General features: G+C 43.1%; 2 protein-coding genes across 5 annotated transcripts in view; one reads left to right on the top strand and one right to left on the bottom strand.

The window, feature by feature from the left end:
• Positions 1-20,595, bottom strand: part of TDP1 (tyrosyl-DNA phosphodiesterase 1) — an 88,589-nt gene extending 67,994 nt beyond the window's left edge. The window contains exons 1-7 of one of the 2 annotated variants that reach the window (XM_011974306.1): positions 20,526-20,595; positions 19,709-19,924; positions 12,989-13,539; positions 10,387-10,430; positions 9,172-9,227; positions 5,279-5,375; positions 720-754 (exon numbers count right to left, since the gene is read on the bottom strand). In XM_011974306.1, the coding sequence (XP_011829696.1) occupies positions 720-754; positions 5,279-5,375; positions 9,172-9,227; positions 10,387-10,430; positions 12,989-13,532 (776 nt within the window). In that variant the 5' untranslated portion in view covers positions 13,533-13,539; positions 19,709-19,924; positions 20,526-20,595. The remainder of the gene's footprint in view (positions 1-719; positions 755-5,278; positions 5,376-9,171; positions 9,228-10,386; positions 10,431-12,988; positions 13,540-19,708; positions 19,925-20,525) is intronic. The other variant, XM_011974307.1, reaches the window with a different exon arrangement.
• A 1,157-nt stretch (positions 20,596-21,752) lies between these two features.
• Positions 21,753-24,786, top strand: part of EFCAB11 (EF-hand calcium binding domain 11) — a 347,717-nt gene continuing 344,683 nt past the window's right edge. For 2 of the 3 annotated variants that reach the window (XM_011974310.1, XM_011974309.1), the window contains exons 1-2: positions 21,753-21,910; positions 22,505-22,600. In XM_011974310.1, coding sequence (XP_011829700.1) covers positions 21,836-21,910; positions 22,505-22,600 — 171 coding nt within the window. In that variant the 5' untranslated portion in view covers positions 21,753-21,835. Of the gene's footprint in view, positions 21,911-22,025; positions 22,143-22,504; positions 22,601-24,786 lie in introns of those variants that run through there. The other variant, XM_011974311.1, reaches the window with a different exon arrangement.

The following is a 24,786-nucleotide window of genomic DNA, read 5'->3' as shown; positions in this document are numbered from 1 at the left end:
CTGAAAAGTATGTGTGTAGGGGCTAGGGGGTGGTAGTGAATGGACCAAAGGAAACAATAAGGTAAATTTTAGCAATGAGCATACAAGAACAAATTTAAAGCTAAAGTTAATGCCAGCACAGGGACTCATGCCTGTAATCCTAGCACTTTGAGAGGCTAAGGCAGGAGGTCTGTTTGAGCCCAGGAGTTCAAGATCAGCCTGGGTCACAAAGTGAGACCCCTGTCTCTACAAAAAAATTAGCTGGGCATGATGGCGTGTGCCTATTGTCCCAGCTACTCGGGAGGCTGAGGTGGGAGGATTGCTTAGGCTCGGGAGTTGGAGGCTGCAGTGAGCTGTGATCATGCCACTGCACTCCAGTCTGGGCAACAGAGTGAAACCATGTCTTGAAAATATATATACACACACATACACACACACATATATATATATATAAATTAAAGTTAGAATAAATAGGTTCTATTCCTGTCTCCACTACTGGCCCAAGGAAGAATCACATACCTAAACCTGGGCCTCAGTTTCCTGATCTAGAAAATTAAAAGGACAGACCAAATAATTTTTATAAGAGCATTAAATAAAAGAATAACTCTCCCAGGCTCAGCTAAGCATCACTATGCTAGATCCGAGGAGGGCCTACCATGCTCAGTCTTTCCTAAGAATAACCGTGTAACGGACAAATGACAATGCTTGAGGGGTTCCCCCATTTCATAAAAATTGCTTACGTGTGGTGTGTTCCAAATGCAATATCCAATTTTGCCTAGGATGAAAAAGAAGTCATTTATTTAAAAACAACTCACTAATATCCATATCTACTGGAAATTACATTAGAAAGCAATCAGGCCAACTTTTTTTTTTTAAACTATTTCTACTGACCTCTACTGGACAAGCCCTTGAATAACAAGACAGCTTTTATAATAGTATCTGGGGACGCTCATGAAAACAAACAAACAAACAAGACATAAATTTTGTTACCCAGAATGATTCAATATACACTACATTTTTAATTACAGTAATTAGGACTGAGAAGCCTAATTTCTGTAGTTGACAAAAAACTAGTAAAACAAGTGAGACTCTATGCAAAGTTTTAGATATTTGGCTTATATAGAAATTAATGGTACACAGTTTTCAGAGAATATTTAAAAGAAACACTGAAGGCTGGGTGCAGTGGCTCATGCCTGTAATCCCAGCACTCTGGGAGGCCAAGGTGGGCGCATCATGAGGTCAGGAGATCGAGACCATCTTGGCTAAAGCGGTGAAACCCCGTCTCTACTAAAAATACAAAAAAATTAGCCGGGCGTGGTGGCGGGCGCCTGTAGTCCCAGCTACTCAGGAGGCTGAGGCAGGAGAATGTTGTGAACCCCGGATGCGTAGCTTGCAGTGAGCTGAGATCGTGCCACTGCACTCCAGCCTGGGTGACAGAGCGAGACTCTGTCTCCAAAAAAAAAAAAAAAAAAAAAAAAAAAAAAAACAAACACTGAAAGTGGTGGCAACATAAAGACTTAGGATGTCAAATTAAAATAGAAATGTTCTTGTATTAGCATAGCAAGTGCTGAAAATAAAAACATATGAAATCCATTTTCATGTTATAAAATGACACCTTTACAAACTAATGGAGGGTATGTATATAGAAAACATTTTATCTGATACCCACTAATGCCAGATCTTGGTTAAGCAGAATATGTCACAAGATGCAGGTTATGAAAGAGTTTAAATAACCGTAACAGTTTCACAATTAGGAATGCAGTACATGGGCTTAAATCCTGCCTTCACAACTTTCTACGATCCTGGAAAATACATCTAACTCTATGCCTCAGCTTTCTCCTCTTTAAAACGGTACTATTCTGAGATCGAGTTGTTAGGAATGAGCTCACACATGTAAAATGCTGAGGAACGGGGTCCTGCATGCAGTAGGCACTCTACAATCGTAGCAATCACTACTGCAACCTCTCCCCACTACCTACCCCGGCCTCTTTACCACACGACGTGGGTGAAACTTTGCTGGGGGCAGTAACGGGCAACTGGCATACACAGGTGAGTTACAACACAGTCCCTATTTGGAGTGGAGATGCTCACAGACCAGCATGTATCTGTGCACTCTGGCCACAGAGGAAAGTGCAGGGAACTCTATTTCATGTTTTCAAAACTACCAAATGAGAAGGAAGACTGCCACTCTATAAAATGATATTTAGCTGAGAAAGAACAATGGTGAAGAGACCTGGCTTTTGTTTAGTTTGCTACAAGTTACATGCTTCTGGGTAAGTCTAAGCACAAAAAACAAGGATAATAGCTTCAACAGATATTGTTTACTGGGTGCTGTTTCTGGGCTAGTGGATCAAATCCTTTAGTAAACTCTAGGATGAACAGCATCAGCAATCAATTTCAAAGATAAAGAAGTTAGGTAACAAGCCAGTGACAAGCCCAGAATAAGTGTTGCAGACTAAACACTTGTGTCCCCCACCAAATTCATATGTTGAAGCCCCAACTTCCAATGTGACTATTTGGAGAGAGGGACTTTATGGAGGTAATTAAGGTTAAATGAGGTCATAAGGGTGGGATCCTGATGATCCTGATCCAACAGGACTGGTATCCTTATAAAAGAGCTGCCAGACAGCCTGTGTATCTGCCTTCTTCCCTCTCTCTCATGAGGACACCGTGAGAATGTGGCCATCTGTAAGCCGGCAAGAGAGCCCTCACCTGGAACTGAATTGACTGGCACCTTGATCCTGGATTCCCACCTTCCAGAACTGTGAGAAATAAGTGCCTGTTGTTTCAGCGACCCAAGTCTAAGAAAAGTCACCCAGGTAATTTCGTTATAGCATCCAAGCACACTAATACACACACACAGAGCCGGGACTGAGCCCAGGCAATGTGACTTGGACCACCACAAGGTCTCAATGTCTGCCCTTAGGTCCCACGTTTGCAAAATGGGAGTGTCAGCAGCCACCGACTAATGTGTCTCAGTTTAAATGACCCATGTTGCTAGAAAAATACTTTATCTTACAGACAAGGTACAAAGGTGTTTCAAGACATCAGGAGAAGGACACAATCCTGTACGTCAGCCTGGAGTTGGGAGCTTCTTTACAGCTCTTTCCAAGAGGTTTGGAAGAAGCGGCTCACTATGCCCTCTGGTGGCCAGCCTGGAGCACACTATCAAGCACAAGAACCACTCTCCTAAACGAGTACAGGTAGGTAATAATTTGAAAAAGACTTTATTTCCATTCATTTAGTCACTGGTTTTCAGAATTTCTGTGTCAGTTTACTTTCTGCCCACTATAAGGTTTGATGGGAGCGATCCTACTGCCATCTAACCTCTTATGTTGCTGGAAATAGAAGCAAAACAATGGAATTTTGGCAACTGCTAGGCAAAGGCACATCTGTGGGCATGAGATGAGCCCATGTTGGACAGAAGGCATTTTAAAATGACAGCTCCATAAAGTGCAGTGGGTTAAATCATAAAGAAAATGTTATGAGGTACGTTTAAAACTGACAAGATTGAGCTCCTGTACTGTATTAATCTTAAAAAAATACAAATATATCACATATAGTTGGAAAAAGAGTGATACAGTGTGAGTTGGAATTCTTACATCTTTGTGGATGGGGAAAAAAGACACTAGAAGGAAAATGAGAAAAAAAAAATCCAAAAAGTATGTAATTCACTCTGTCTCTGTACTCAGAGCAGAAATCTTTTGCCAATTTTACTAAGCTAACGATAAGGAAAGAAAAGGGCTATAAAAAGCATCTTTCGTGTTTTCTCATAACGAACTAATACAGCCAAAAGAAATAGGAAAAGGTGACTATCACACCAGCTACTTCATAACCACCATTTCTATAGAAAGTAGTTATCATAAATGTGAGAAATTCTTCTGTATTCCTTGTTTTCCTTTCTACTTTGCATGTTTCGTGCTCAAAATGCCACGTGTAATAGAAGATCTTTGTGGATGATGAGTCTAAATAAATGGGTCCTAATGAAAGTCCAAGACTCACTGGCCACGCTGTATGCTAACTGCAAAGTATTAGAACAAAATTATGGGACTATATAAAGAAACTGGGCAATAACCGTTTTTTGGCCTTTGATATGGTTTGGGTCTGTGTCCCCACCCAAATCCCATCTCAAATTATAATCCCCAATGTTGGAGGAGGGGCCTGGTAGGAGGTGATTGGATCATGGGGGTGGACTTCCTCCTTGCTATTCTTGTGATAGTCAGTGAGTTCTCATGATATCTGGTTGTTTGATAAAAGCATGTAGCTCTTCCCCGTTTTCTCTTCCCTCTTGCTCCGACCAAGTAAGATGTGCCAGCTTCCTCTTTGCCTTCTGTCACAACTGAAAGTTTCCTGAGGCCCCCTCAGCCATGCTTCATGTATAGCCTGCAGAACCGTGAGCCAATTAAACCCCTCTTCTTTATAAATTACCCAGTCTCAGGTATGTCTTCATAGCGGTGCAAGAACAAACTAATATAGCTTTCTTTTCTGCTTTGCTTTGGTCCTAGCAAACCAAGTGGATACGCCTGTTATAAGACCATTTAATGTCTCCACATTGGACTTAGATCATACACAGCATACGACTCACATAGTTTCCTAACAGTTTTTTAAATCTATAGGTCTCTCCTGTTCAGACCTTACATGCAACTGATGTGAAAAAAAAGAATTACGGTTGAAGGACTACCGTTGAAGTGTCAATGGCAGCTAATATAAGTTACATAAGGTGTCACAAAAAACTACAAGTTTTAAGTTGCACTCACAGGATACTCACAAAAAGAAACCCATAGCCACTGAACTGCATCCAGAAGACCTGTTCAGTGTTGGAACCCAGGTTTCGACAGGCATACTGACAAGCTACATGTAACCAGTGGAGCACTAGCAGGTTGCAGGAAGACTCAGAATTCATAGTACACTGAGTAAAACTGAAGAAAGAGAATGTTTGAATCAGAGAGAGAAAACTAAGGGAGACAGGACAGATCACTTTAGATATATGAATCACTGACATGTGTAAGATGAAAGACTTACTTATTTGTGTGGCTCCAGAAGGGGAAAATTAAGACCAATGAGTAGAAATTAGGAGGAAGACTTCAGGCCCACAAAAAGAAAAACCTTTCCAACCCTGAGGAGTACTACGAATGGGATGCTCTATCTCAGGAAGTGTTTAAGCTGAGGCTAGACAAGTATCTGTTGATGACTGATGCTGGAGAGAGGATTTCTGTACTAGGTGGGAGGGTGGACTAAATGTCTAAGTTTCCTTCTAACTCAGACTACGCATGCTCTTCAATGGCAGTAAGTGGTTTACCTGGCAGAGAGAGATGTTCTCGTAAGGCTTGGCCTGGGCATGGAGGTGAGCCTTAGCCTCTCGCTTATCACCATGCACAAGCAGGATTGGCTTCTTCCTGAAAAGAGAGCATTAGTATTTAATATACATCATTCATGGCTGGGCACGGTGGCTCACACCTGTAATCCCGGCTCTTTGCGAGGCTGAGGCAGGTGGACTACCTGAGGTCAGGAATTCGAGACGAGCCTGGCCAACATGGTGAAACCCCGTCTCTACTAAAAATATGAAAATTAGACAGGCGTGGTTGTACGTGCCTGTAATCCCAGCTACTCCGGGGCTGATGCACGAGAATCGCTTGAACCTGGGAGATGAAGGCTGTAGTGAGCTGAGACTGAGCCACTGCACTCCAGACTAGGTGCCAGAGCAAGACTCTGTCTCAAAAATAAATAAATAAATAAAAAAAAATACACCATTCATGAAGCTGGACTCGCCTCATTAAGGAATGCTAACTTCCTTATCACTCGATATTTGTTTCTGGTCTTTGTAGTGAGTGAAGACAGGGCTAACACAGAGCAGTGATCAGCTAATGTTCATTTACCAGATACCTTTATAATGGGGCTACATGGCCTGATCCTGCAGCTCTGTTGTAATACAGAGGGGTAATGACTCAAGAAAGTCCTTGAATAATTATCTTCTTTGGCCGAAAAGGGCACATAAGTAGCTCTGTGTTAAAATATTTAAGTCCAAATAAATTAAAGATATATTATTATTATTATATAATATAGTGCTTTTTTCTTTTTCTTCTTTTGGACGACACAGTGGATTCATTTCACACCACATCTATATTCACCAAACTCCTCCTGTGTTCTATGTACTGTGCTATATACTGACCCAGGATACAACAGAGAACAGGCCCAGGCCCAGGCCCACAGCATGACGCAGCTTCACTAATGAGTGGTTAGATTCCTATGAAACAGAGCCCAAGCTATGTTGAAAATGCTGTATTTTTGAATTACAAATATAATATAAAAACACTCTTCAAGAATACATTAAAAAGGCTTTTGAAGGATTCTTGATCTTTCTGATTAATTCAAAGCAAGATAATACTTAGAAATAAGCATATTTCTACAAGCTCTCCCAACACAACAAAAATTGGATATAAGCAATCAAGCAAGATAAACAACTGAGCCACTTCCACATTTATCAATCACACTGCAGAATGATGCTCGACCATTCACAAAGGAACAACAATCAACTAGAGAGAAACATCATAGAAAATGCACTTCCAGTACTAATGCCTCACTACCTCATGCTCAATAGCTTTATTCTAACATGACAGGTAAAATAAAACTATGAAATATGCACCTGTGATTTTTAGAAATTAGGTAAGAAAAACAGAGAATAACGTAAGAAACACTCGTGCATCTAGTACCTAGAAATAAAAAATGTTACATCAAGTCATCTTATAAAAAAAGATTAAGGCCGGGCGCGGTGGCTCAAGCCTGTAATCCCAGCACTTTGGGAGGCCGAGATGGGCGGATCACGAAGTCAGGAGATCGAGACCATCCTGGCTAACCCGGTGAAACCCCGTCTCTACTAAAAAAATACAAAAAACTAGCCAGGTGAGGTGGCGGGCGCCTGTAGTCCCAGCTACTCGGGAGGCTGAGGCAGGAGAATGGCTTAAACCTGGGAGGTGGAGCTTGCAGTGAGCTGAGATCCGGCCACTGCACTCCAGCCTGGGCGACAGAGCGAGACTCCGTCTCAAAAAAAAAAAAAAAAGATTAAATATGACTGATAGAAATTGAAGTCCTCATCAATTCTTTCAAATTTATTGGTTCTACGACTTATTACAAAAAGACGGCACCTGAAGAACAGCATACTGAGGTATAAATCCTTATGATCTGAATTTTTCTACATACAAATTCTGGATGTTACTTAAACTTACCATTTAGGTTACTCCTCGTTCTTCTAAGGCTCGTAATAGTCTTCCCAAGATGCATTTGGCAATAAGGGGATGCAGGGAGAAGGAGGACACTTTTGCCCCTTTAGTTACTGAGAGTCCAATGGATACTGTATTAGTGTGCCAGGGCCTCCTCCAAAACAAAGTACCACAAACTGGGAGGCTTAGACAACAGAAATATATTGTCTTACAGGTCTGGAGGCCAGAAGTCCAAGATCAAGGTGCTGGCAGGATTGGTGCCTAAGGTATGAGGCGCATCTGTTCCAAGACTCTCTCCCAGCTTCTGGGAGCTTGGCTTGTAAATGGCGTTCTGTGTCTTTACATGGTCTTATCTCTGTCTCTCCACCCAAATTTCTCTTTTTATAAGGACGCCAGTCATACTGGATTAGTGTCTCTCCCAATGCCTTCATTTTATCTTGATTACCTTTGTAAAGGCTCTATCTCCAAATAAGATCACATTCTGAGGTACTGGGGCTTAGGATTCCAACAGATCTTTTTTGGGGCAGGAGAATTTAACCCATAACAGATACAACAAAGGAACTGTAGTCTACACTTTGCCAACACTCTAAGGGGGTGACAATTTGATTTCAAGGTCTTTAAGAAAAGGGAGGAAGAACAGAAAATGCCAACGTGACACCCAAGGATACTACTGCCAGGAGGAGCCAAGACAGAAATTGCTTGTTGCCTCCAGACAGCCATTCTCTCCTCCTTCCCTAACAAAAGGCTAATTCAGGACAAGGTGAGCTAAGCTAAAAGACATTTCTAGCCTCTTTTAGAGCTAGTTAGCATGCAGCTGAGCTCTGCTCAATGAAACAGATGCAGGTGTTGTGTGGGCTTTCCAGGAAGGCTACTCAGATGGGCATAGCTGGAATGTGGGCCTTTTTGTCCTTTTCCTCCTTTTCCCTTCCTGCTACCTGGAATAGACAAGTAAGCTGGAGCTCTAGCTGCCATACTGGGCCATAAGGTGACTCTGAAGACTGAAGTCGCACACCAGGATGGTGGAACAGAAAGGGTAGGTGGATAAGTTTTTGAGAACCCCAGTGCCCCAATCCAGACCATAAATGTTTACCATTTGAAAGTATCAGGCTGGAAACAATTTCTGTCTTATTTAAGCCACTGTTATTTTGAGTATTCTTTTAGATGCAGCTAAAACTAATTCTGTGTGTTACAGGTCAAAAAAAACAAAACAAAACAAAACAAAAAAAGCCCCAAGTGCCAAAGCTGCTTGAAAAATTTTAACAGTATTTTATCTACTGTTAATGTCAAAGGTTTCCACAATCTGATGCCCTAAATGTACCAAGAATTTTGAGGACCCTGACAATCATTTTTTCTTGTGTGTTTTCCTCCATTCTACTTGCTGTTATGGGAATCTGTCCTGTAAATGTGTTAGAAACAGGGAAGGGTGGCACCTCACTGTGTGATGCCCTATTTGGTCTGTATTGCCTAATATGAGGCTGATGAAGTGCAGGCAGAAGGCAGAGCTAAAAATCCATCACCTCCAGAGCCTAGATAAGGGAAGGCCATATGTATAGCCTCCTTTCTTCATCTCAGAAACACAAAGGGATCCTCAAAACAGAACAGCATTGATGTGCTACAGAAAGCATGGCACGCTGGCCGCATGTTGGCACATTCACAGATCTACAAGGTATGTCGAGACGGTATTTTCCTTCATATTAAGACTGGACATAAAGTTCTGTTATTTGAGTTAAAGCCTGTCCTTATCTACTTCCTGAAAGAGCACAGAGGAAATGCTAAAATCTGTAAAAAGAATGTGTAGGATGAAATAGATCAAAGAATGCTGTTTTCCCAATATAATTTAATGTCTGTATGATTTTAATGGTTTCAAAAGAAAAACTCAAAAAAAGATGGGTGGCTTTCACCTGAGAAATACAAATCTTAGGTGTCAAAGCCCCCTTACAGTTTATGGTGGTGTCTGTCACCCTGTGGAACTCACCTGAATTCTGGTGGATACTGTTTTACGAGCCAATCCACGTCAAAGCAGTAGTTAAACTAGATGGGAGAAAAGAAGAGTAACTAAGCCATGGGTAATTCTGCCAAACAGTTCATAAGGATAATTATTTGGTTATTACATTTAAGGAAACTTTAAAATAGTGATACATTACATGTATTATTTATAAACCTGGAGGGTTATGCTGCAATACTAATAAACCTACAATTTATCTTAAATGCATGGTTAAAAGAACCTAAATGGAGCCAAGTACATGAGATAACAGGTTCCCAGGAAATTATCTCTGCATGTGTTGGCAGCATCTGTACTTGTCTGCAGGGTGTTATTACATTATGTCTAATGGCCCTGAGATTAATTTAAATAAAAGACTTATAAATTTACCCCTTTTCCCCTAGGTGATTATAAAAAGACAGATACTGGAGAAAAATATCCCAGGACTTTCAGAAAAGAACGTTTCCTTTCAGGCTAACTTATTAGCTAGCTTTGTACACAGCCACCTGGGACCAGACATTCACTAGGCTTCTAACAATTAAATCTTAAATGCAAGTTCTGTACTGGTCTTACCCATGGAGGCTCCTCCCCACATCTGGGTAATCCTGGACTTAGTAGCTCAATTGAGCTAACAGGGCATTTGCAAATGCTCCCCACCTTCCAAATGGAAACCAGGACTTTTGATGCCAAACCAAACGTAAAGGAAGCCTGGCTTTCTTCAGGGACAGGGCCCTTTGTTTGGACCATTTACTCGCGGGTCTGGAGCATTACATGATTTATCAAGACCAAGGGACCAGCTCAGTCAGGAAGGAGCCATTGAACATGAAAATGCACATTTTTCTAAATCAAATCAAACTTGACTTGGCCTTCACTACTCTATCCATACCTCCCCACTCTGCACCAGAGTTAACTCAGTCCTATGAGTTAATCAGTGTCCCACTCTAGTCTTTCAAGTTGGAATGTCCAAAGTGACATCTTGGCCAGTGGAGCCTGACTGAGTCAAATGCTCTCCTGATAGTGACATCCCCATTCTGTTGATGGCCATGGATCCCATTACTGTGGCACTTGAGCCAGCCTCCCGATATGTGCCATCTCGGTCTCTGAACGGGACTGAGACCCCCAAACTGCACCTCTCATATTTTCTCATGGAGTTGTTTAATTACCTGTCTACTTTTACCCAAAGAAAAAACAGTTTAAAGGTATACTTACCTGAGCTGAAGAAACAAGCGTCCCAAATAAAGGAGATAAAATATCTGAGAAGACAAAACATAAATTAAATTCACACTTGCAAAAATCCTCTAGTCATAATAATCACTACCAACTCATTCAACAGTCACTGACAATCAAGATCTGACTCAGAACACAGTAAGCTAAATACAAAGTCTACAAAGTCAGACTGTAATGTTCCATAAAACTAAAAAAAATTTTCCCTACGGTATTTAATGTTTATCATATATTCTTTTACAAAACAATGCAAAATTAAAATCTACAACTTCAGTACTGAATGACTGATCAATTTTAGAAACTCAATATGGACAATAATGATACATGTTCTTTTCAGATCTCTGAACTTCTACCTCCTCCAAGTACCCATTCAAGTCCCTCTCTAGGAAACCTCCCAACTCAAGACTAGAAAAACTTTCTAGAAAGATTTTATAAACCTGGACAGTTTAGAAGGACTTTCCAGAAAGACTGGAAAGCAGTTGCGGCCTGTGAACGAAAGGACAGAGGCACCCACAGTTCTAAACTCACATTCCTGGTGTTCCTGCTCATCTCTAGGGAAGTCCCACTTTATACCCACTCAAGCTTTACATCAGATAGGTTGGAAAGCTCACTTCTCAAACCACACCACGAGAGAAAGTACACGATCATCATGACCTTCCATTACAACAGCCACACCTGCGGAGACCTGTTAGGTGCCAAGCAGCATTCTTGGCACTTCCCATGTATTACTTACTCCTTATATCCATTTTCTAGATGGGGTCTGTTATTCCTATTTTATAGAGGAGAAGCCTCCTTAGGAGGCTGCCCACACACACACAGCTAGGAAGGGGTAGAGTCGGGGTTTGAACCTAGGCTGTCGGGCTCCAGCACCTTCGCTCAAACCCACTAAACTACCTCTGAGAATTAAGACTGGGCTCATTCATTTGGCAAATATTTACTGAGTGCCTCCTATCTTCTGGACATTGAGCTAGATGCTGGGGTAGAAAGATTTTCAGAGAACAACAAAAAAATCGTAAGGAAGTTTCTACCTTATTGGGAGAGTTGCAGAGATAAACTGCAAATATTTTTCCATTTTGCCCCCACCAGCATGTATTTCTACCCTTCTAAATTTTACCCATCTTCCAAGGGCCTTTTGAAGTCCCCCTTCCTCCATGAGATCTTCTAAACCATCTACAATTATGGCACATGGTAGAGTGCTATAGCAAACAGCATGGATTCTGATGCCAGAATGTCATTACCAGCTCTACGACCTTGGGCACTTTTCTAAACTGCAGATCCATCACTTATCCAAGGAAGACAATTGTAACATCTACTCATAAGACTGTCCTAAGGATTAAAGGAGAAAATATATATAAGAGCTCCATGACATGTTACCACAATATCTTGGTGCTAATAGCCAGTTATTTCATTATATAGAGCAAAACTTGGCAAAATTCTCTAAGTATTTGTCAGTCTGTCTCAAACAAACAAAAAACTTGACAAAGTACCAAGATAAGAGATTCTCAAAAAGAAAACAACCTGTAGAACACTCTACAGTATGGAATACTCCAACATGTATACATCACACATAATATACAGTAGATGTGTATAAGAGACAACAACCTGTAGAACACTCTACAGTATGGAATACTCCAACATGTATACATCACACATAATATACAGTTATATACTGGATATATATATTAAAAAAAAACACTAGCGACAGTTAACATTACTATTCTTAAATATGGGACCGGAAAAAAATCTGAAATAAGGGTAATACTGTTTACTGTGTGTATTTGCCATGTGAATATATTACACCGGCCACTTCATGTATTTGCTCCCATTTTTCTGCATTTCCAGTTTAAAGATGAGCAAACTGAAATTCAGAGAACGTTAGGTCCCGTGTTAACAATCCATACGGCAAATGAGTGGCAAGGCTGGAAAGCAGATTCTAGAGCTCCCGCTATTCCCCCTGCAAATGCTCCCTGAGGAAGAAGGAGAGTAAACTAAGGCCATCTTTTGATCCATAACTGAAACATCTATTTGTACTCAGGCACTATTTTTTTTCTTCTTCTTCTTCACCAGGAACCAAACCCAGGCTTTTAAGCAGTGGTTCTCAAACCTGAATGGGCAGTAGAATCCCTTGATGGGCTCCTGAAAACACAGCTTGCACGGTCTCACCCTCAGTCTGATTTAATGAATCTGGAATGGAGCCTGAGAATTTGCATTTTAACAAGTTTCAGGTGATGCTGAGGCTGCTGGTCCAGGGCCCATGGAGAACCACTACTGTTGTCAAGTATTTGCTACCTTGTTGATAAACTGTTACTCATCAAGCTTAATCTTAAAAAGTTAAATAATGCTAAACATGGTGCTAAGTGATACAAGGGGTTGAGCACAAGGTTTTGAGAACACACGCTCTGCCTGAGTTAAGTAAACAGTCTGCTGTCATACTAATGCACTTGCCTATCAAGAATTCTTTTCCTGAAAGTAGTTAAGAACACAAAGAAGAGTTCTCAGAAATCATTCTAGGCTGCCCTCCTTGTTTAATGGAGGAGAGACTCTCAAGGGCAATTCAACAGCTCCTTGACAACCAGCATCCTCTTACCCTTGATGTGGAGGGCTCCGGAGTTATACTTCGGCTTAACTCCGGAGACTCTAGTGAGGTAAAACTGGAAGGGGTTCCCTTTATCCAGCATGTCCCAAATGTCCTGGCCCTCCCCTGATGTCTCGTACTCGTCTTCCTCTTTGAGCCTGTGGCAGGTGGGAGGGCCATGATTTTCAGTTCTTTGGGCAGTGCCGTCACTGGGAGCCGAGATGTCTTTCTCCTCTTTGATCACCACTTTCTCAGCCTGCTTCTGCAGCATTTCTGGCTGTAGCTCATCATCACTGCTGGACAGACACCAGCCTAGGTCCTCCTGGGAACCGCTTTTCTGCCTTTTGGGAGGTAAAACTGAATCTGTATCGTTGAATTTCACAGGTGACATTTTCCTCTTGTGTGCGGCTTTCCGGGCCTCGGAACAGGTATACCTGGGCTCATTTGCTGCTCCTTGCAAAGAAGAGGTAGACGGCTTGTCTGGTTTTGGCTTTTCTTCCTCACTTTCATCACTACTGGATATGGTCCACCTCCCATAATCGCCTTCCTGAGACATTATACTCCTGGAAATGGAAAGTGGAAATGTCAGCATTTCCCATTCATCAGGGCATTGGCAAAATAACTTCATTGCTCTCAACTTCCCTATCAGATGAGCTGACACCTTCCAGAGGCTGACCACCTACCATCAGCTGCTTTTTGGGTGTTTATAAGCACATTATCAGAATCCACTATCAGATTCTGCCAAATTACAAGCAAAAATCCTGGTCACCTTTCTTTCTTCTTCCCTTTGTTTTCCTTCTTTTTTTTGAAACAGGGTCTCACTCTGTCACCCAGGCTGGAGTGGTACAGTGGTTCAATCTCAGCTGACTGCAACCTTTGCCTCCTGGGCTCAAGCAATCCTCCTGCCTCATCCTCTGGAATAGCTGGAACTACAGGCGGACACCACCACATCTGGCTAATTTTTTTTTCTTTTTTTTGGTAGAGACAGGGTTTCACCATTGTTGCCCAGGCTGACCTTGAACTCCTGGACTCAAGAGATCCACCCACCTCGGCCTTCCAAAGTGCTGGAATTACAAGTATGAGCCACCATGCCCAGCCTTGTCTTTCAATCTAAACTTTGTTCTTAGATATCCTAGGAAAGGGGGTTGAAGAAGGCATCAAGACAAACTCCAAAATAAAACATTCATTCTTGACCCTGAAGCTTCCAACAAGCATTTGGGGTTAATCTATGTTCAATGCTTAAGGTCAAATTGGAATTTACAAACCTGGCCTTCACCCAAGTACAGACACCCACAGGACTTCCCAAAAGACAACCCATTTACCATAAAGCTTAACAAAGTCTTCAAGAGGAATGCCAAATGACCACTTAGGTATGTACGTTATTTACACTACTTCCATGAGGACCCAACTAACTCAAGATACAATTATCCTATTGGCCACATCATAAATCTACTAAAACCTGCACAGAAATAACTTATACTGAAGGAACACACTTTTATTTTTTAAGCCACATAGTTAAATTCTACTTTCTTGTTCTGAGAAGAGGAAAGTACATGAAACATTCACTTTTGGTGTTACCTACAAAATCTCATCAATTCAATGGTAAAGGACTATCTAAGTCGACTTTCCAGATAGCTAAAGAACATTCCTCAAAGTGATACTTTTAACATTTTAGCACAAGACCTGGGGGAAAATTACAAAACTCAATAGTCTGTGCTCAGATTAACAGCATCTTTAAGTTTTTGCCATTTTAAAGAGGCTGAAAAAGATGCATTGACTGGAGTAAACCAAGATGGTGACACTCCCTTCACAAAACCTACATTCCCCCAAAAAGAGAATTCTACATTATTCTACATCAAAAAAGTTGCAAATGAATACATATGCATGTGTCTCTAGATGAGAACTAAAAATAAAAATCTTGGCCAAGGGGACCCCAGAGAAACCTTAAAAACTGAGTTCCAGGCCATGGTGGGATGGGAGCTCAGACATGCCTGTTATATCCCCTCCCTTCTGCGGTTTAAACACAACTGACCAGAGATCATAGACTGGCAGAATAGATTCTGTGATAATATGATACCAAATCATAAACAAGACCTAGGGCCATGCCAAGCAAGGGTTAATCACACATTGCTACCCTTAAAGAATAAACTATGTTCTACCTGCCACAAGGTTCTTTTTTCTTTAGCAGCTAAACAAGCACTGGCCTGGAGATAAGTAATATCTGAACAATTGCAGCTCACCTACTGCCAGATGCTTGGCTAACTGACACCCCTGGTTCCACAGGCCATCACTGCAGCTGTCATTGGACAACGGACCAACTTCAGTAACTTTCTCCTGAAAAAGAAACCACAGACTGGTTCTGACCAGTCCTCAGAGGCTGAGCACTGAGTGCCTTCATGTCCCTCCTTCACCTTTTGACATAGAGTGCCTAATTGTAAATCATTCAAATGTTAAGTTTCCATCCCAAAGTGAACATAAGATGCACGGAACACGCACGCTTGCTCATTATGCATGCACATGTGCCCCCCTTGGTGAATATTCACAGCTCCTCCCACACCTATTGAATATGTATACTTGGCCATCCCATTCAGCATAAATCCCTGTTCTACCCTCTCCTCCCTGGGATGCCATTAAAGGTCTCTGCCTGAGGCTGTGCTTCCTAGCCTGTCAGGCCACACTGCATGCTGTATCCTTTTACAAGAACTAAGCTCTCCTTTCTAAATGTATACATCTCACGATTTTTCAGTGGACATAGCAGGGGGTGGAGGGTTGGAAATACTTTAAAGGTATCTATCCCTTTTCACAATGTCTCTCTTAACCTTCTTCAATTAACTACCAGTCAAGTCAAGCAAGCCTTCTGTAAATTACATATTTTGAGGAGCTTTTATGCAAGAATGCATCAAAACAATAATCTGGCCCGTTCTACATGGCTCAGGGTCACTAGTACCCCATCCGGCATGAACGCACTATCTCACAGCCAAAGCCTTACGGACTGCAGAGAGGGCTGGGGCCACTTGCTTCTGGAATAGTGACCCTAGACTGTCTGGCTCTTTTGAGCCTTCATATCTGCTTTCTAAAAGCTTCTGTTCATTTCTACACTCTGTCCAGCCCACTTCAAGGGGTTTATTAAAACTCATAGCATAGATATATTTTACCTAAATTGTTTCTCATCTGCTAAGGGTTAAGAAACTAGATAACCAGGTTTGTAGAACTGTATTGTCATGGTTAAAGGGGTCTGAGTGCCCAGTTTCCTCCATGAAAGAGATTCAGATTGATTTACTACTCAACACCTACTTAAGCAGCTCAGAGGTGTTTCCTTAAATGTTTTTAATCCTTCCAGTATTAAAAAAAACCCCACAAAACCTTAGGTTCCTCTAGTGTTCTAGAGTCTAGAAGTTGCTGGATAGAGGTATTTAAGCTGCTCCGATTCACTTTGAAGAAACTATCTCAGTGGCTACAGTTTTGTGACTTTAAAGTTATTTAGGGACAAAAGAACCACCTTAGGAAAAACCACTCTCTGAATGTCAGCTCTAGCTTCCTTTGAATTCTAAAACAGTTCTAAACCAACGCGGTTAGCAGGTCTCAGTTTTTGATGAGAAAGGATTCAGCTTCCACTCTTAGAAGCAGTTTGCAGAATCTTAAGAGGCTACCATAACAAATATGGTTGCCTGCATTATATAAATAAAATGGAATTCCCAAACCCTGAGAATTCTGTAGGTAAAATTCTTAGCAACTCTGTGAATTATTTGGAGAATTTCAAAGGTTTTTTAGTTTTATCATTATCTACATTTTCTAAAACCATATGGAAGTGGAATTCCCTCCAACAAAGTAGGACAAGTGGGTAAAAAATAGAACAAAGCTTTAAAAAAAGACATTTTCTAGAGAACAAAGTCTTTTTTGAGGTTCTGCTCTATACATAAAGTTTTGGACCTGCTGACATTCAAAAATATGCCTGAGTCGTTTATTAAAGACAACCCAATACAATTTGTTCAGTTACAATTTAGTACAATACACTAATAAAATTGTATTATTGTTAAGTGTAGCAGCTTACCAACCTCTTTATGAAATCAAGGCTCGCGCCTGGCTGGCTGGAAAAGAACTGCTGGTAAGCACCAATATCAAATTTTTACTTTGGATAACTGGATGGTCACCAGTAACAGAATTTACTTCCCTCGTACAGGCTCTGGTGCCCAGCATTCCAGAGTGCTTTGTAATCAAGTCGTACAGTTTTAACAAATGTAGAACCCAAGAGCTTTCCTTCCATTGTTTATCATCTGTCTTCCCTGTCTGGGCAGTGCTTGGTACAGCATAAATCTAAAGTCACACTTTTGGTAAGTGGTACCGCAAGAGTCAGAGAATACAATACAGCTGTGTTGATGCTGAATCCTGGCACTCAGTCAGGACGGCATAGTGTTTCCTAAAGTGGAAGTGATTGGGACCTGACATTATGAAAGTACCTCCCTTTCCCGTCCCATCCAAACTCCCTGTTTAAATCAAGAAGAAAGTTGTAGTGTTGTAGAAATGCTTTTAATCTTGATTTGGAACAAATAGCAGGGTTTGGGCTCTTCTGCAGGCACCAACAATTTTGTTTACCATCAACAGAAGGTATCTGATGGCTACATTATATTTGAAATAGCAAAATAAAGTTTACTTTATGTAAAAGAATGATTGGAATCAAACAAAAATATTAAGTATATGATAGTCTATGTGATAGCAGCAGGAGGCAGACAAATCCCTAGGCAGACAGGGGCAGAGCCTCATTAAAACCCCACCTGCAGACCAAAGACAGTTTAAAGCCTGAAAGCCAAGCTACAAGTCTTGGATAAATCCACAGACCGGACTGATAACCTCTCTTCCCACTGGGCACGGCTTCCTCTAATTAATCACCACCCTTCACCTACTTTACATATACCTACCCTTCCCTAATTGGTTTTTTACATTGTCAAGCCCATCTTTGAGTGGTGCCTTTGTTTCAGCCTTTTTTGCATACTTACAAACCGATCAGCACACACTCCCCCATTCTGAGCCCATGAAACCCCTGACTCAGCCATACCAGGGAACTGCCCATCTTTGGGTGGGGACAGGGGACACCCACTTGGGGTCCCCTCTCTGCTGAGAACTGTTTCATCACTCAATAAAACTCATCTCCACCCTTCTCCCCTTTGGTTGTCACCCTAACCTTATTATTCTTGGATGCAGGACAAGAAATTGGGACCTGATAACAGCAAGTACAAACAGAGCTATAGCCCTGTAGCAGCACTCTGTTCCGCTGGTGGAACAATGGGAGAGGGAACCGCTGGCTGCCACACACCTCCATTTACTGGGCTGCAGATGGCGGGACTAAAAGAGCTGTTAATACATCCCTATTTGCCTGGCGTCTTCAAGTGTTCGGGCACCACCACATCCCCCTCATCTGGACACCAGAGTCTGATGCCAGAGTCACTTGCCACACGCCCAGGCCATCCACAGTCCTGCATGGAGTCTGTGCCTGGGCCAGCACTTGGAACAGCCATCCAGGCCTCCAGGCTCACTCATACACCTACTCCTTGCAGGCTGAGCGTGCATAGTGGCCACGGGATCTGGGCCAGGAGGAAAGCCAAACGCACAATGCCAGGCTGAGTGGGCAGGGCACCTCCTGCGGCCAGCCCAGGGCTGGAGGTCTCCAGCTGGCGAAGCGGCCCTGAAAAAAATCCCGTGTCATATGTGTTAAGAGAATAAAACAAAGTGGGGAGAAGGCAGGTGAGTGTGATTGAAATTTGGCAAACACTGCACTAACATGAAAAATCTAAAGAAATTTTCCCACCAAACGCTAGCTCAGGACACTGTTAGCGCTTTTATTAAGGACTTTAAAACATGTTGTGGATATGAAAGGTACTCCATTTAGAGCTGCTAAGTGTTTCCTCACTCCCCACTATACCAGACCCAGCTGGGGCATTTCTCTTTCACCTCCAGTTGCTCCTTCTCATGGAGCTTAAAGACCATCAGGTGGGCCCGGGAGCCAGGCTCCTCAGTTGAGTTCCTGTGTGGCCAAAGGCAGCATGGGCCCTGTCTCAAACCCAGCCATGACTAAGGAGTAAATGTGCACTCAGGCAGATTAGTTAACTGCTGAGCTTCTGTTTTTTAGTCTGTAAAATGGTTATCATGCTTACCCCCTGGAGTGCATTCATTCAACAACTTTCTGAGCAGTCATTATGTACCAAAAACTGGGAATGAGGCGTTAACAATATAGTTTCTATCCTAGCAGAGCATAATTTCAGGGCAGAAGAGACAGACCCACATATAAAAATTTTAATAGCCAAGATGAGTTAGACATTCATTACATTTTATAAGTATGAGACAGAAAAATAGGGGTGATTTTGGGAATATGCTGAAGAAGTAACATATAAATGAGACCCAGAGGGCCAAAAGGAACCTGCTGTCTAAATGATGGGGTGAAGAGCATTCCAACTAGAGGGTACCCAGCCTGCAGATGGGAAAGAGATCATAAAAAAGGGCTTAGGCAACGCAGGCAACGGTCCAGGATGAAGGGGGTGAGGGGAGAAGACCCGTTAAAGAAATTGGATTTTATGCTATGAACAATGGGGTCTCACTTAGGGCTTTAAGAAGAAGGGGAATCCGAATTGCATTTATTTTTTTTTGAGACAGTCTCGCTCTGCCACTCAGGCTGGAGTGCAATGGCACAATCTCGGCTCACTCCAACCTCTGCCTCCCAGGTTCAAGCAATTCTCCCACCTTAGCCTCCCGAGGAGCTGGAATTACAGGCACCCGCCATCATGCTCGGCTAATTTTGTAGAGACGGGGTTTCACCATGTTGGCCAGGCTGATCTCGAACTCCTAACCTCAAGTGATTCACCCGCCTCGGCCTCCCAAAGTGCTGGGATGACAGGCGTGAGTCAACGCGCCCGGCCTTCGATTTGCCTTTTTAATACAACTGTGTGCGCTCCAACTCTGTGGAGAACGGTTTGGAGACGAAGTGAGAGGGCTCTTGCTGAAGGCGTTCGACGGGAGCCGATTCGGAAGGTGAGGAAGTGATGACAGCAGCTGCCAACCTTACTGTGCGATCATCTGGGACCGGCCAGGCACGATTGGAAGCGCCTCATCGGGTGTAAACTCGCTTCACCCTCAGGACAACTCTATACTACGTACCGTGACCGTCCTCCTATACTGAGAAACCAAGCACAGAAAGCTTAAGCGTCTGGCACGTGGTGGGCGCTTTCCCACTCACTTTCCGGGACCACGCACCTGTAAGCTTAGGTCTGGGAATAAAAACCCCAGCAGGGGCCCCTAGCGCCGCGCCCAGGCAGGACACAGGTCTCCGCGGCGCCTGTGCGCGCCCCCTGAGACGCTGTGATCGGAGGAAACCGAGGCCCAGGGGCCGAGGCGACCCTGCCCCGTCTTCCCGGCCGCGCCGCTTCCTCGCAGTCCGCCTCCAGCCCTGCAGGACCCCAGCAGCCCGCGAACCGCGACCGGTCAGGAGCAGGTTCCCGGGCCGGACCGCAGCCCTCGAGAGACCGCACCGAGTTCGCGCCCGCTGCCGCCCAACACGTACCTGAGGCGCACCGAACCCACGCTCGCCTCGGATCCCGCCCCTTCGGCGGCCGCCGCGCATGCGCGCAGTTGAAACCCTCGGGGCAGCGGCGCGGGGCTCGAGGTCCGGCCCCTTCCCCTTCCGGGGAACGCACCGCTGGGTCCTAAAGCCCGCCGGGTGTCTACCCAGGAGGGGGCTCGGGAGACCTCGTCTCCCCTAGCTCTTGGCTGATCTCCTGGAGACTTCTTAAAACGAATGGAGAACCAGAAAGGCGTCCCCTAACTTCTCTCTAGTTAACTACGAGCAAGACTCACCCTCTTTACGGAATTCTCATGGCTCAGGCTCCCGGGACTCCATGCAGCGGCGTTTGGTTTAAAGTGGAGAGAGGATACGCTTAGGATAAAGGCAGCTGCAAGGAGACCTGTGTCCTGGGAAGGGCTGGGTGCAGACTTTGAAATCTGCTGTAAAATAAAATGTTAAATGAGTTCCCACCGGACTCAGAACTTCGAATGTCTGTTCCTTCTTCGAAACAGTTGCGTTCTTTTAAAATCTTCTGAGAAACGGAACTCGCCCCACAGTCCTTGCCTTCAATAAGGATGTTTGCTGTGGGATTTGGGCTCTGCTATTTGTGGTATTTATTCTTGGAATCTCTCTCAAACTAGGCATGTCTTCCAGAGGACTGAGTGAAATACATTTGTGTAAACATAACGGCTCGTTTCGTTCGTTCATTGAAGATCTACTTTGTGCCATGTACAGTGCTAGGTGCTGGGGTTATCTGGAGGACAGAGCAGATGTAGTAGCTACCCTGGGAGCTCGATCTCAATGACTTGCTGATCTGAACGAGAATCCTGGACTTGGCTCTTTTCGTTTGGTTGTCTTTATGTTTGTTCACACTCTTTTTGTCTCCAATAATGTTTAGCATAGTGTCATAGATCTAAATGATTAAAAGTAACTTACTGCAAGATGGAGGGAGAAAATGAAATAAATCATGAACCAGGCATTGAACCAGCACCTAGAAGCGCTTGGATTTCCGGCCACACGCAACTAGTAAAGGGGACAGAGGGGGCGGAGCCAAGTGCTGGGGGCAGGCCTGGGCGCCTCACTGCCTGGGCGGCTCCTAGGAAACTTAATTAAACAAAGGCTCTGGCCAATAGCCCTGCGGGATTAACGCGAGTGGGCTGGCAGGTTGTCCAATGGGAGGAGACGACGGAGTTGCGCGGTGAAGTTCGGCTTCCTGAGCCGCGGCGGGCGTGGCCGCGTTAGGCTGCGAGCCAGGCCGGGGCAGCAGTGGGCGGTGTTTGGGGTGCTGGGGTTCGGTTGTTGCAGTCGCGATGTTCTTCTCCGAGGCCAGAGCCAGGTCGCGGACGTGGGAAGCCAGTCCCTCGGAACACAGGATGTGGGTGGAAGTAGGTGTCCGGAGGGCGACTGAGCCTCGGACTTCAGCTTGGCCTGGGCCTCTCGCTTTCTCCCCCGCGCCTGGGTCTCTCTCTGCCGGGTTGTACAGATAAGACCTGGGCTACCTGTCCAAAGGGTTGTGGTTAATGACTGATCCTGGAGCTGCAGGGCTCCTGGCTCCCCGTCCAGGACTACGGCTACCTCCAAGTTCCTTCTCCTTTCCCTCTACATAGTCTATTAATGGTAACCACGAATCTGCATCTCTACTCCCGCCTTTCAAAGCCAGCCCCTTTGCCTCACCTTCCTAACTCCAGGACTGAATTTTGGGTAGAATTTATCTCGGTGGTCTAAGTGAATTAATTTGCGTCATCCTAGCGATTAACTGGTTTTACTTTCTTGAGGGAAATTTCAGCCCATCTTTAAGAAGATTTTAGTCCATCTTTGATTTTTCTTGAGAATTAATATTGGAATAATGAAATTCTATTTTCATACTCTACCGCTGGGCCAAGTTTTAGATTTTCGAGGTCCAAATTATATAAACTAGTAATAAAAATAAGAAGAAACAGTTTCTGTCTCATTAACTAAAGCTATTTAATGTTCTTCAGGTATTTAAGGCATGTGATGAAGATCACAAAGGATATCTCAGCAGAGAGGACTTTAAAATTGCTGTTGTAATGCTGTTTGGGTACAAGCCCTCCAAGGTAGAGCTTTCTTATATATTTGGGGATGGGGTAGACGATCAGTGGTGAATGGACCTTGAGAAAAGTCCACAGGGCTAGCTTAGGATGTTTATAAATTGCTTTATAAGCAATTTCAGAGATGTGCCCAGTGCTGAATTTTAGCTTCCTCTTAACACCTCAGCCCAGAGATGAAGTAGAAATCTTTTCCACTGGAGCCTACACAAGCCTATCTCACTACCAGGCTGCTAATAACCATTATAAATACAAGACGCTAGAGAGGTGCTAAGAGGGAAGGCCGAAAGGGAAGTGCTGGTAACAGGATAAATTTACATAGGACGTGACATAGTCTCTTTCTCGTTTTACTTTTGTTGCTTTGTTTATAAAATACATCCACAGTCAAAAAATTAAAACAGTGCAGAAAAGTATAAAGTTGAGCATAAAAATCTGCTCCCCGCCTACCAGAGGGTCCAGCTCCTAGGGGATTACCATTAACAGTTTTTTGTGTAATTCTGAAATTTTCTATCCATGACATATATATGCATAGTCTTTTACTGAAACCATAAATGGGTAAATATTGTGCCTACTTTAACTTGCTTTTCTCATTTAACAATATATCAACCTAAAAGCACACACCACTACCACAGTTTAAAATATAGTTGCACATTATTCTTTTTAGCCAGGTTCCTGTGTGGGGTTATATATGTGTTTTTGTTTGTTTGTTTTTGTTTTTTTTCCTACAAACATTGCTGCAATGATACACACATTTATGTCCTTGTGGCTGTGTATCTGTGGAATAAGTTCCTAGAAGTATAATTGCTAGGTCATGAAATATGTACATTTAAAATTTTGTTGGATATTTGCTCTCCAGAAAAGATTGCACCAATTCACCAATAATGAGAGTTGAGCTGAGCTTCCATGAACCTCGTACTTGAGTAGGGCAAGCTTCCTGTTCACCCCTGTCTTTATGCTTTTCTGCTTTCCTGTTACATTCATTCTAGAGACAACGCCCTTCTTGTTAAGCTGGAATTAGTCGTAGTCGAGATACTGTCCAGATTCAAGAAATTGAGCTGCCACCATCAAGCAAAGGGAGCACTCAGGGCTCGGCCTGGAATGCCGTCCCTCACTCTCATTAGACCAGACAGCTTGGCAATTAATTAGGGCCCAGCTGTTCCTGATGAGTGGGCTCTGCCTTTCTGTCAGACTGAAAGCCCAGCAAAGCCGGGGACCCTGTGATGTCATGCTTCTCTGCTCTGTTTGTGTCAACAGAACATACTGTGAAGTTGTGATGTACAATAAGTATTAATATATTATCTTGACCCAAGTAGGTTGCATGGACAGCCCAGGTGGGTTCAGAGTGGCTCAGCTATGAGGGGATGCCTAGTTACTGAGAAGCTTATTATGGCGCTCAGAGAAGTAGTCAGGGCCAACTTTTAGAAATTGCAGCTCTCCTGTTTACCTGTAATCATTTCAGCTGGAATTAAAAAGCAGGTCAGCTAAAATGAGTCAGCCTGTGAAGCATTGTATTTAACTTGGATTCACCTGGAAAGGTATCTTGTCTCATTTTGCCTTTCTCACCGTTGAGTCTACTTGGTTTCAATTTTAGAATGAGAAATTTAATGACAAATACAGTGATGTAACATACTGTACATACACTCCATGAAATTTAACAGATTTTACTTTTCATACTGGGATGAGGTTTTCCATTTTATTTTTTAAGCAAATGAACTATTTACTAACCACAGATCACTAAATGGTAAAGTATTCACTAATAGCGTGTCACCTATAAACTTAGTCATTGTACAATGAACTTTTATTTTGCAAGTAACTCTTAATATATAATTTCTGTGAAATTCAACAGATTTTTTAGACTAGGTTGAGGTTTGGGGTTTCATTTTTGAACATTGCTTTTGAGCAAATGAAATATTTACTGACTGCAGGTCATGAAGCAATAAAATACTTATATAATAAATCACTTATACGTTCATGCAGTTGTTTACATAATTTATTTATTTTTTGAGATGCAGTCTTGCTCTGTCACCGAGGCTAGAGTGCAGTGGCGTGATCTAGGCTCACGGCAACCTCCACTTTCCAGGTTCAAGCAATTTTCCTGCCTCAGCCTCCAGAGTAGCTGGGACTACAGGTGCACACCACCATACCTAGTTCTTTTTTTTTCTTTTTTTTGTATTTTTAGTAGAGACGGGGTTTCA

The sequence above is a fragment of the Mandrillus leucophaeus genome, unplaced genomic scaffold (genome assembly GCF_000951045.1).
Source record: "Mandrillus leucophaeus isolate KB7577 unplaced genomic scaffold, Mleu.le_1.0 Scaffold144, whole genome shotgun sequence".
NCBI lineage: Eukaryota > Metazoa > Chordata > Mammalia > Primates > Cercopithecidae > Mandrillus > Mandrillus leucophaeus.
This window is presented reverse-complemented; position numbering and strand designations above follow the sequence as displayed.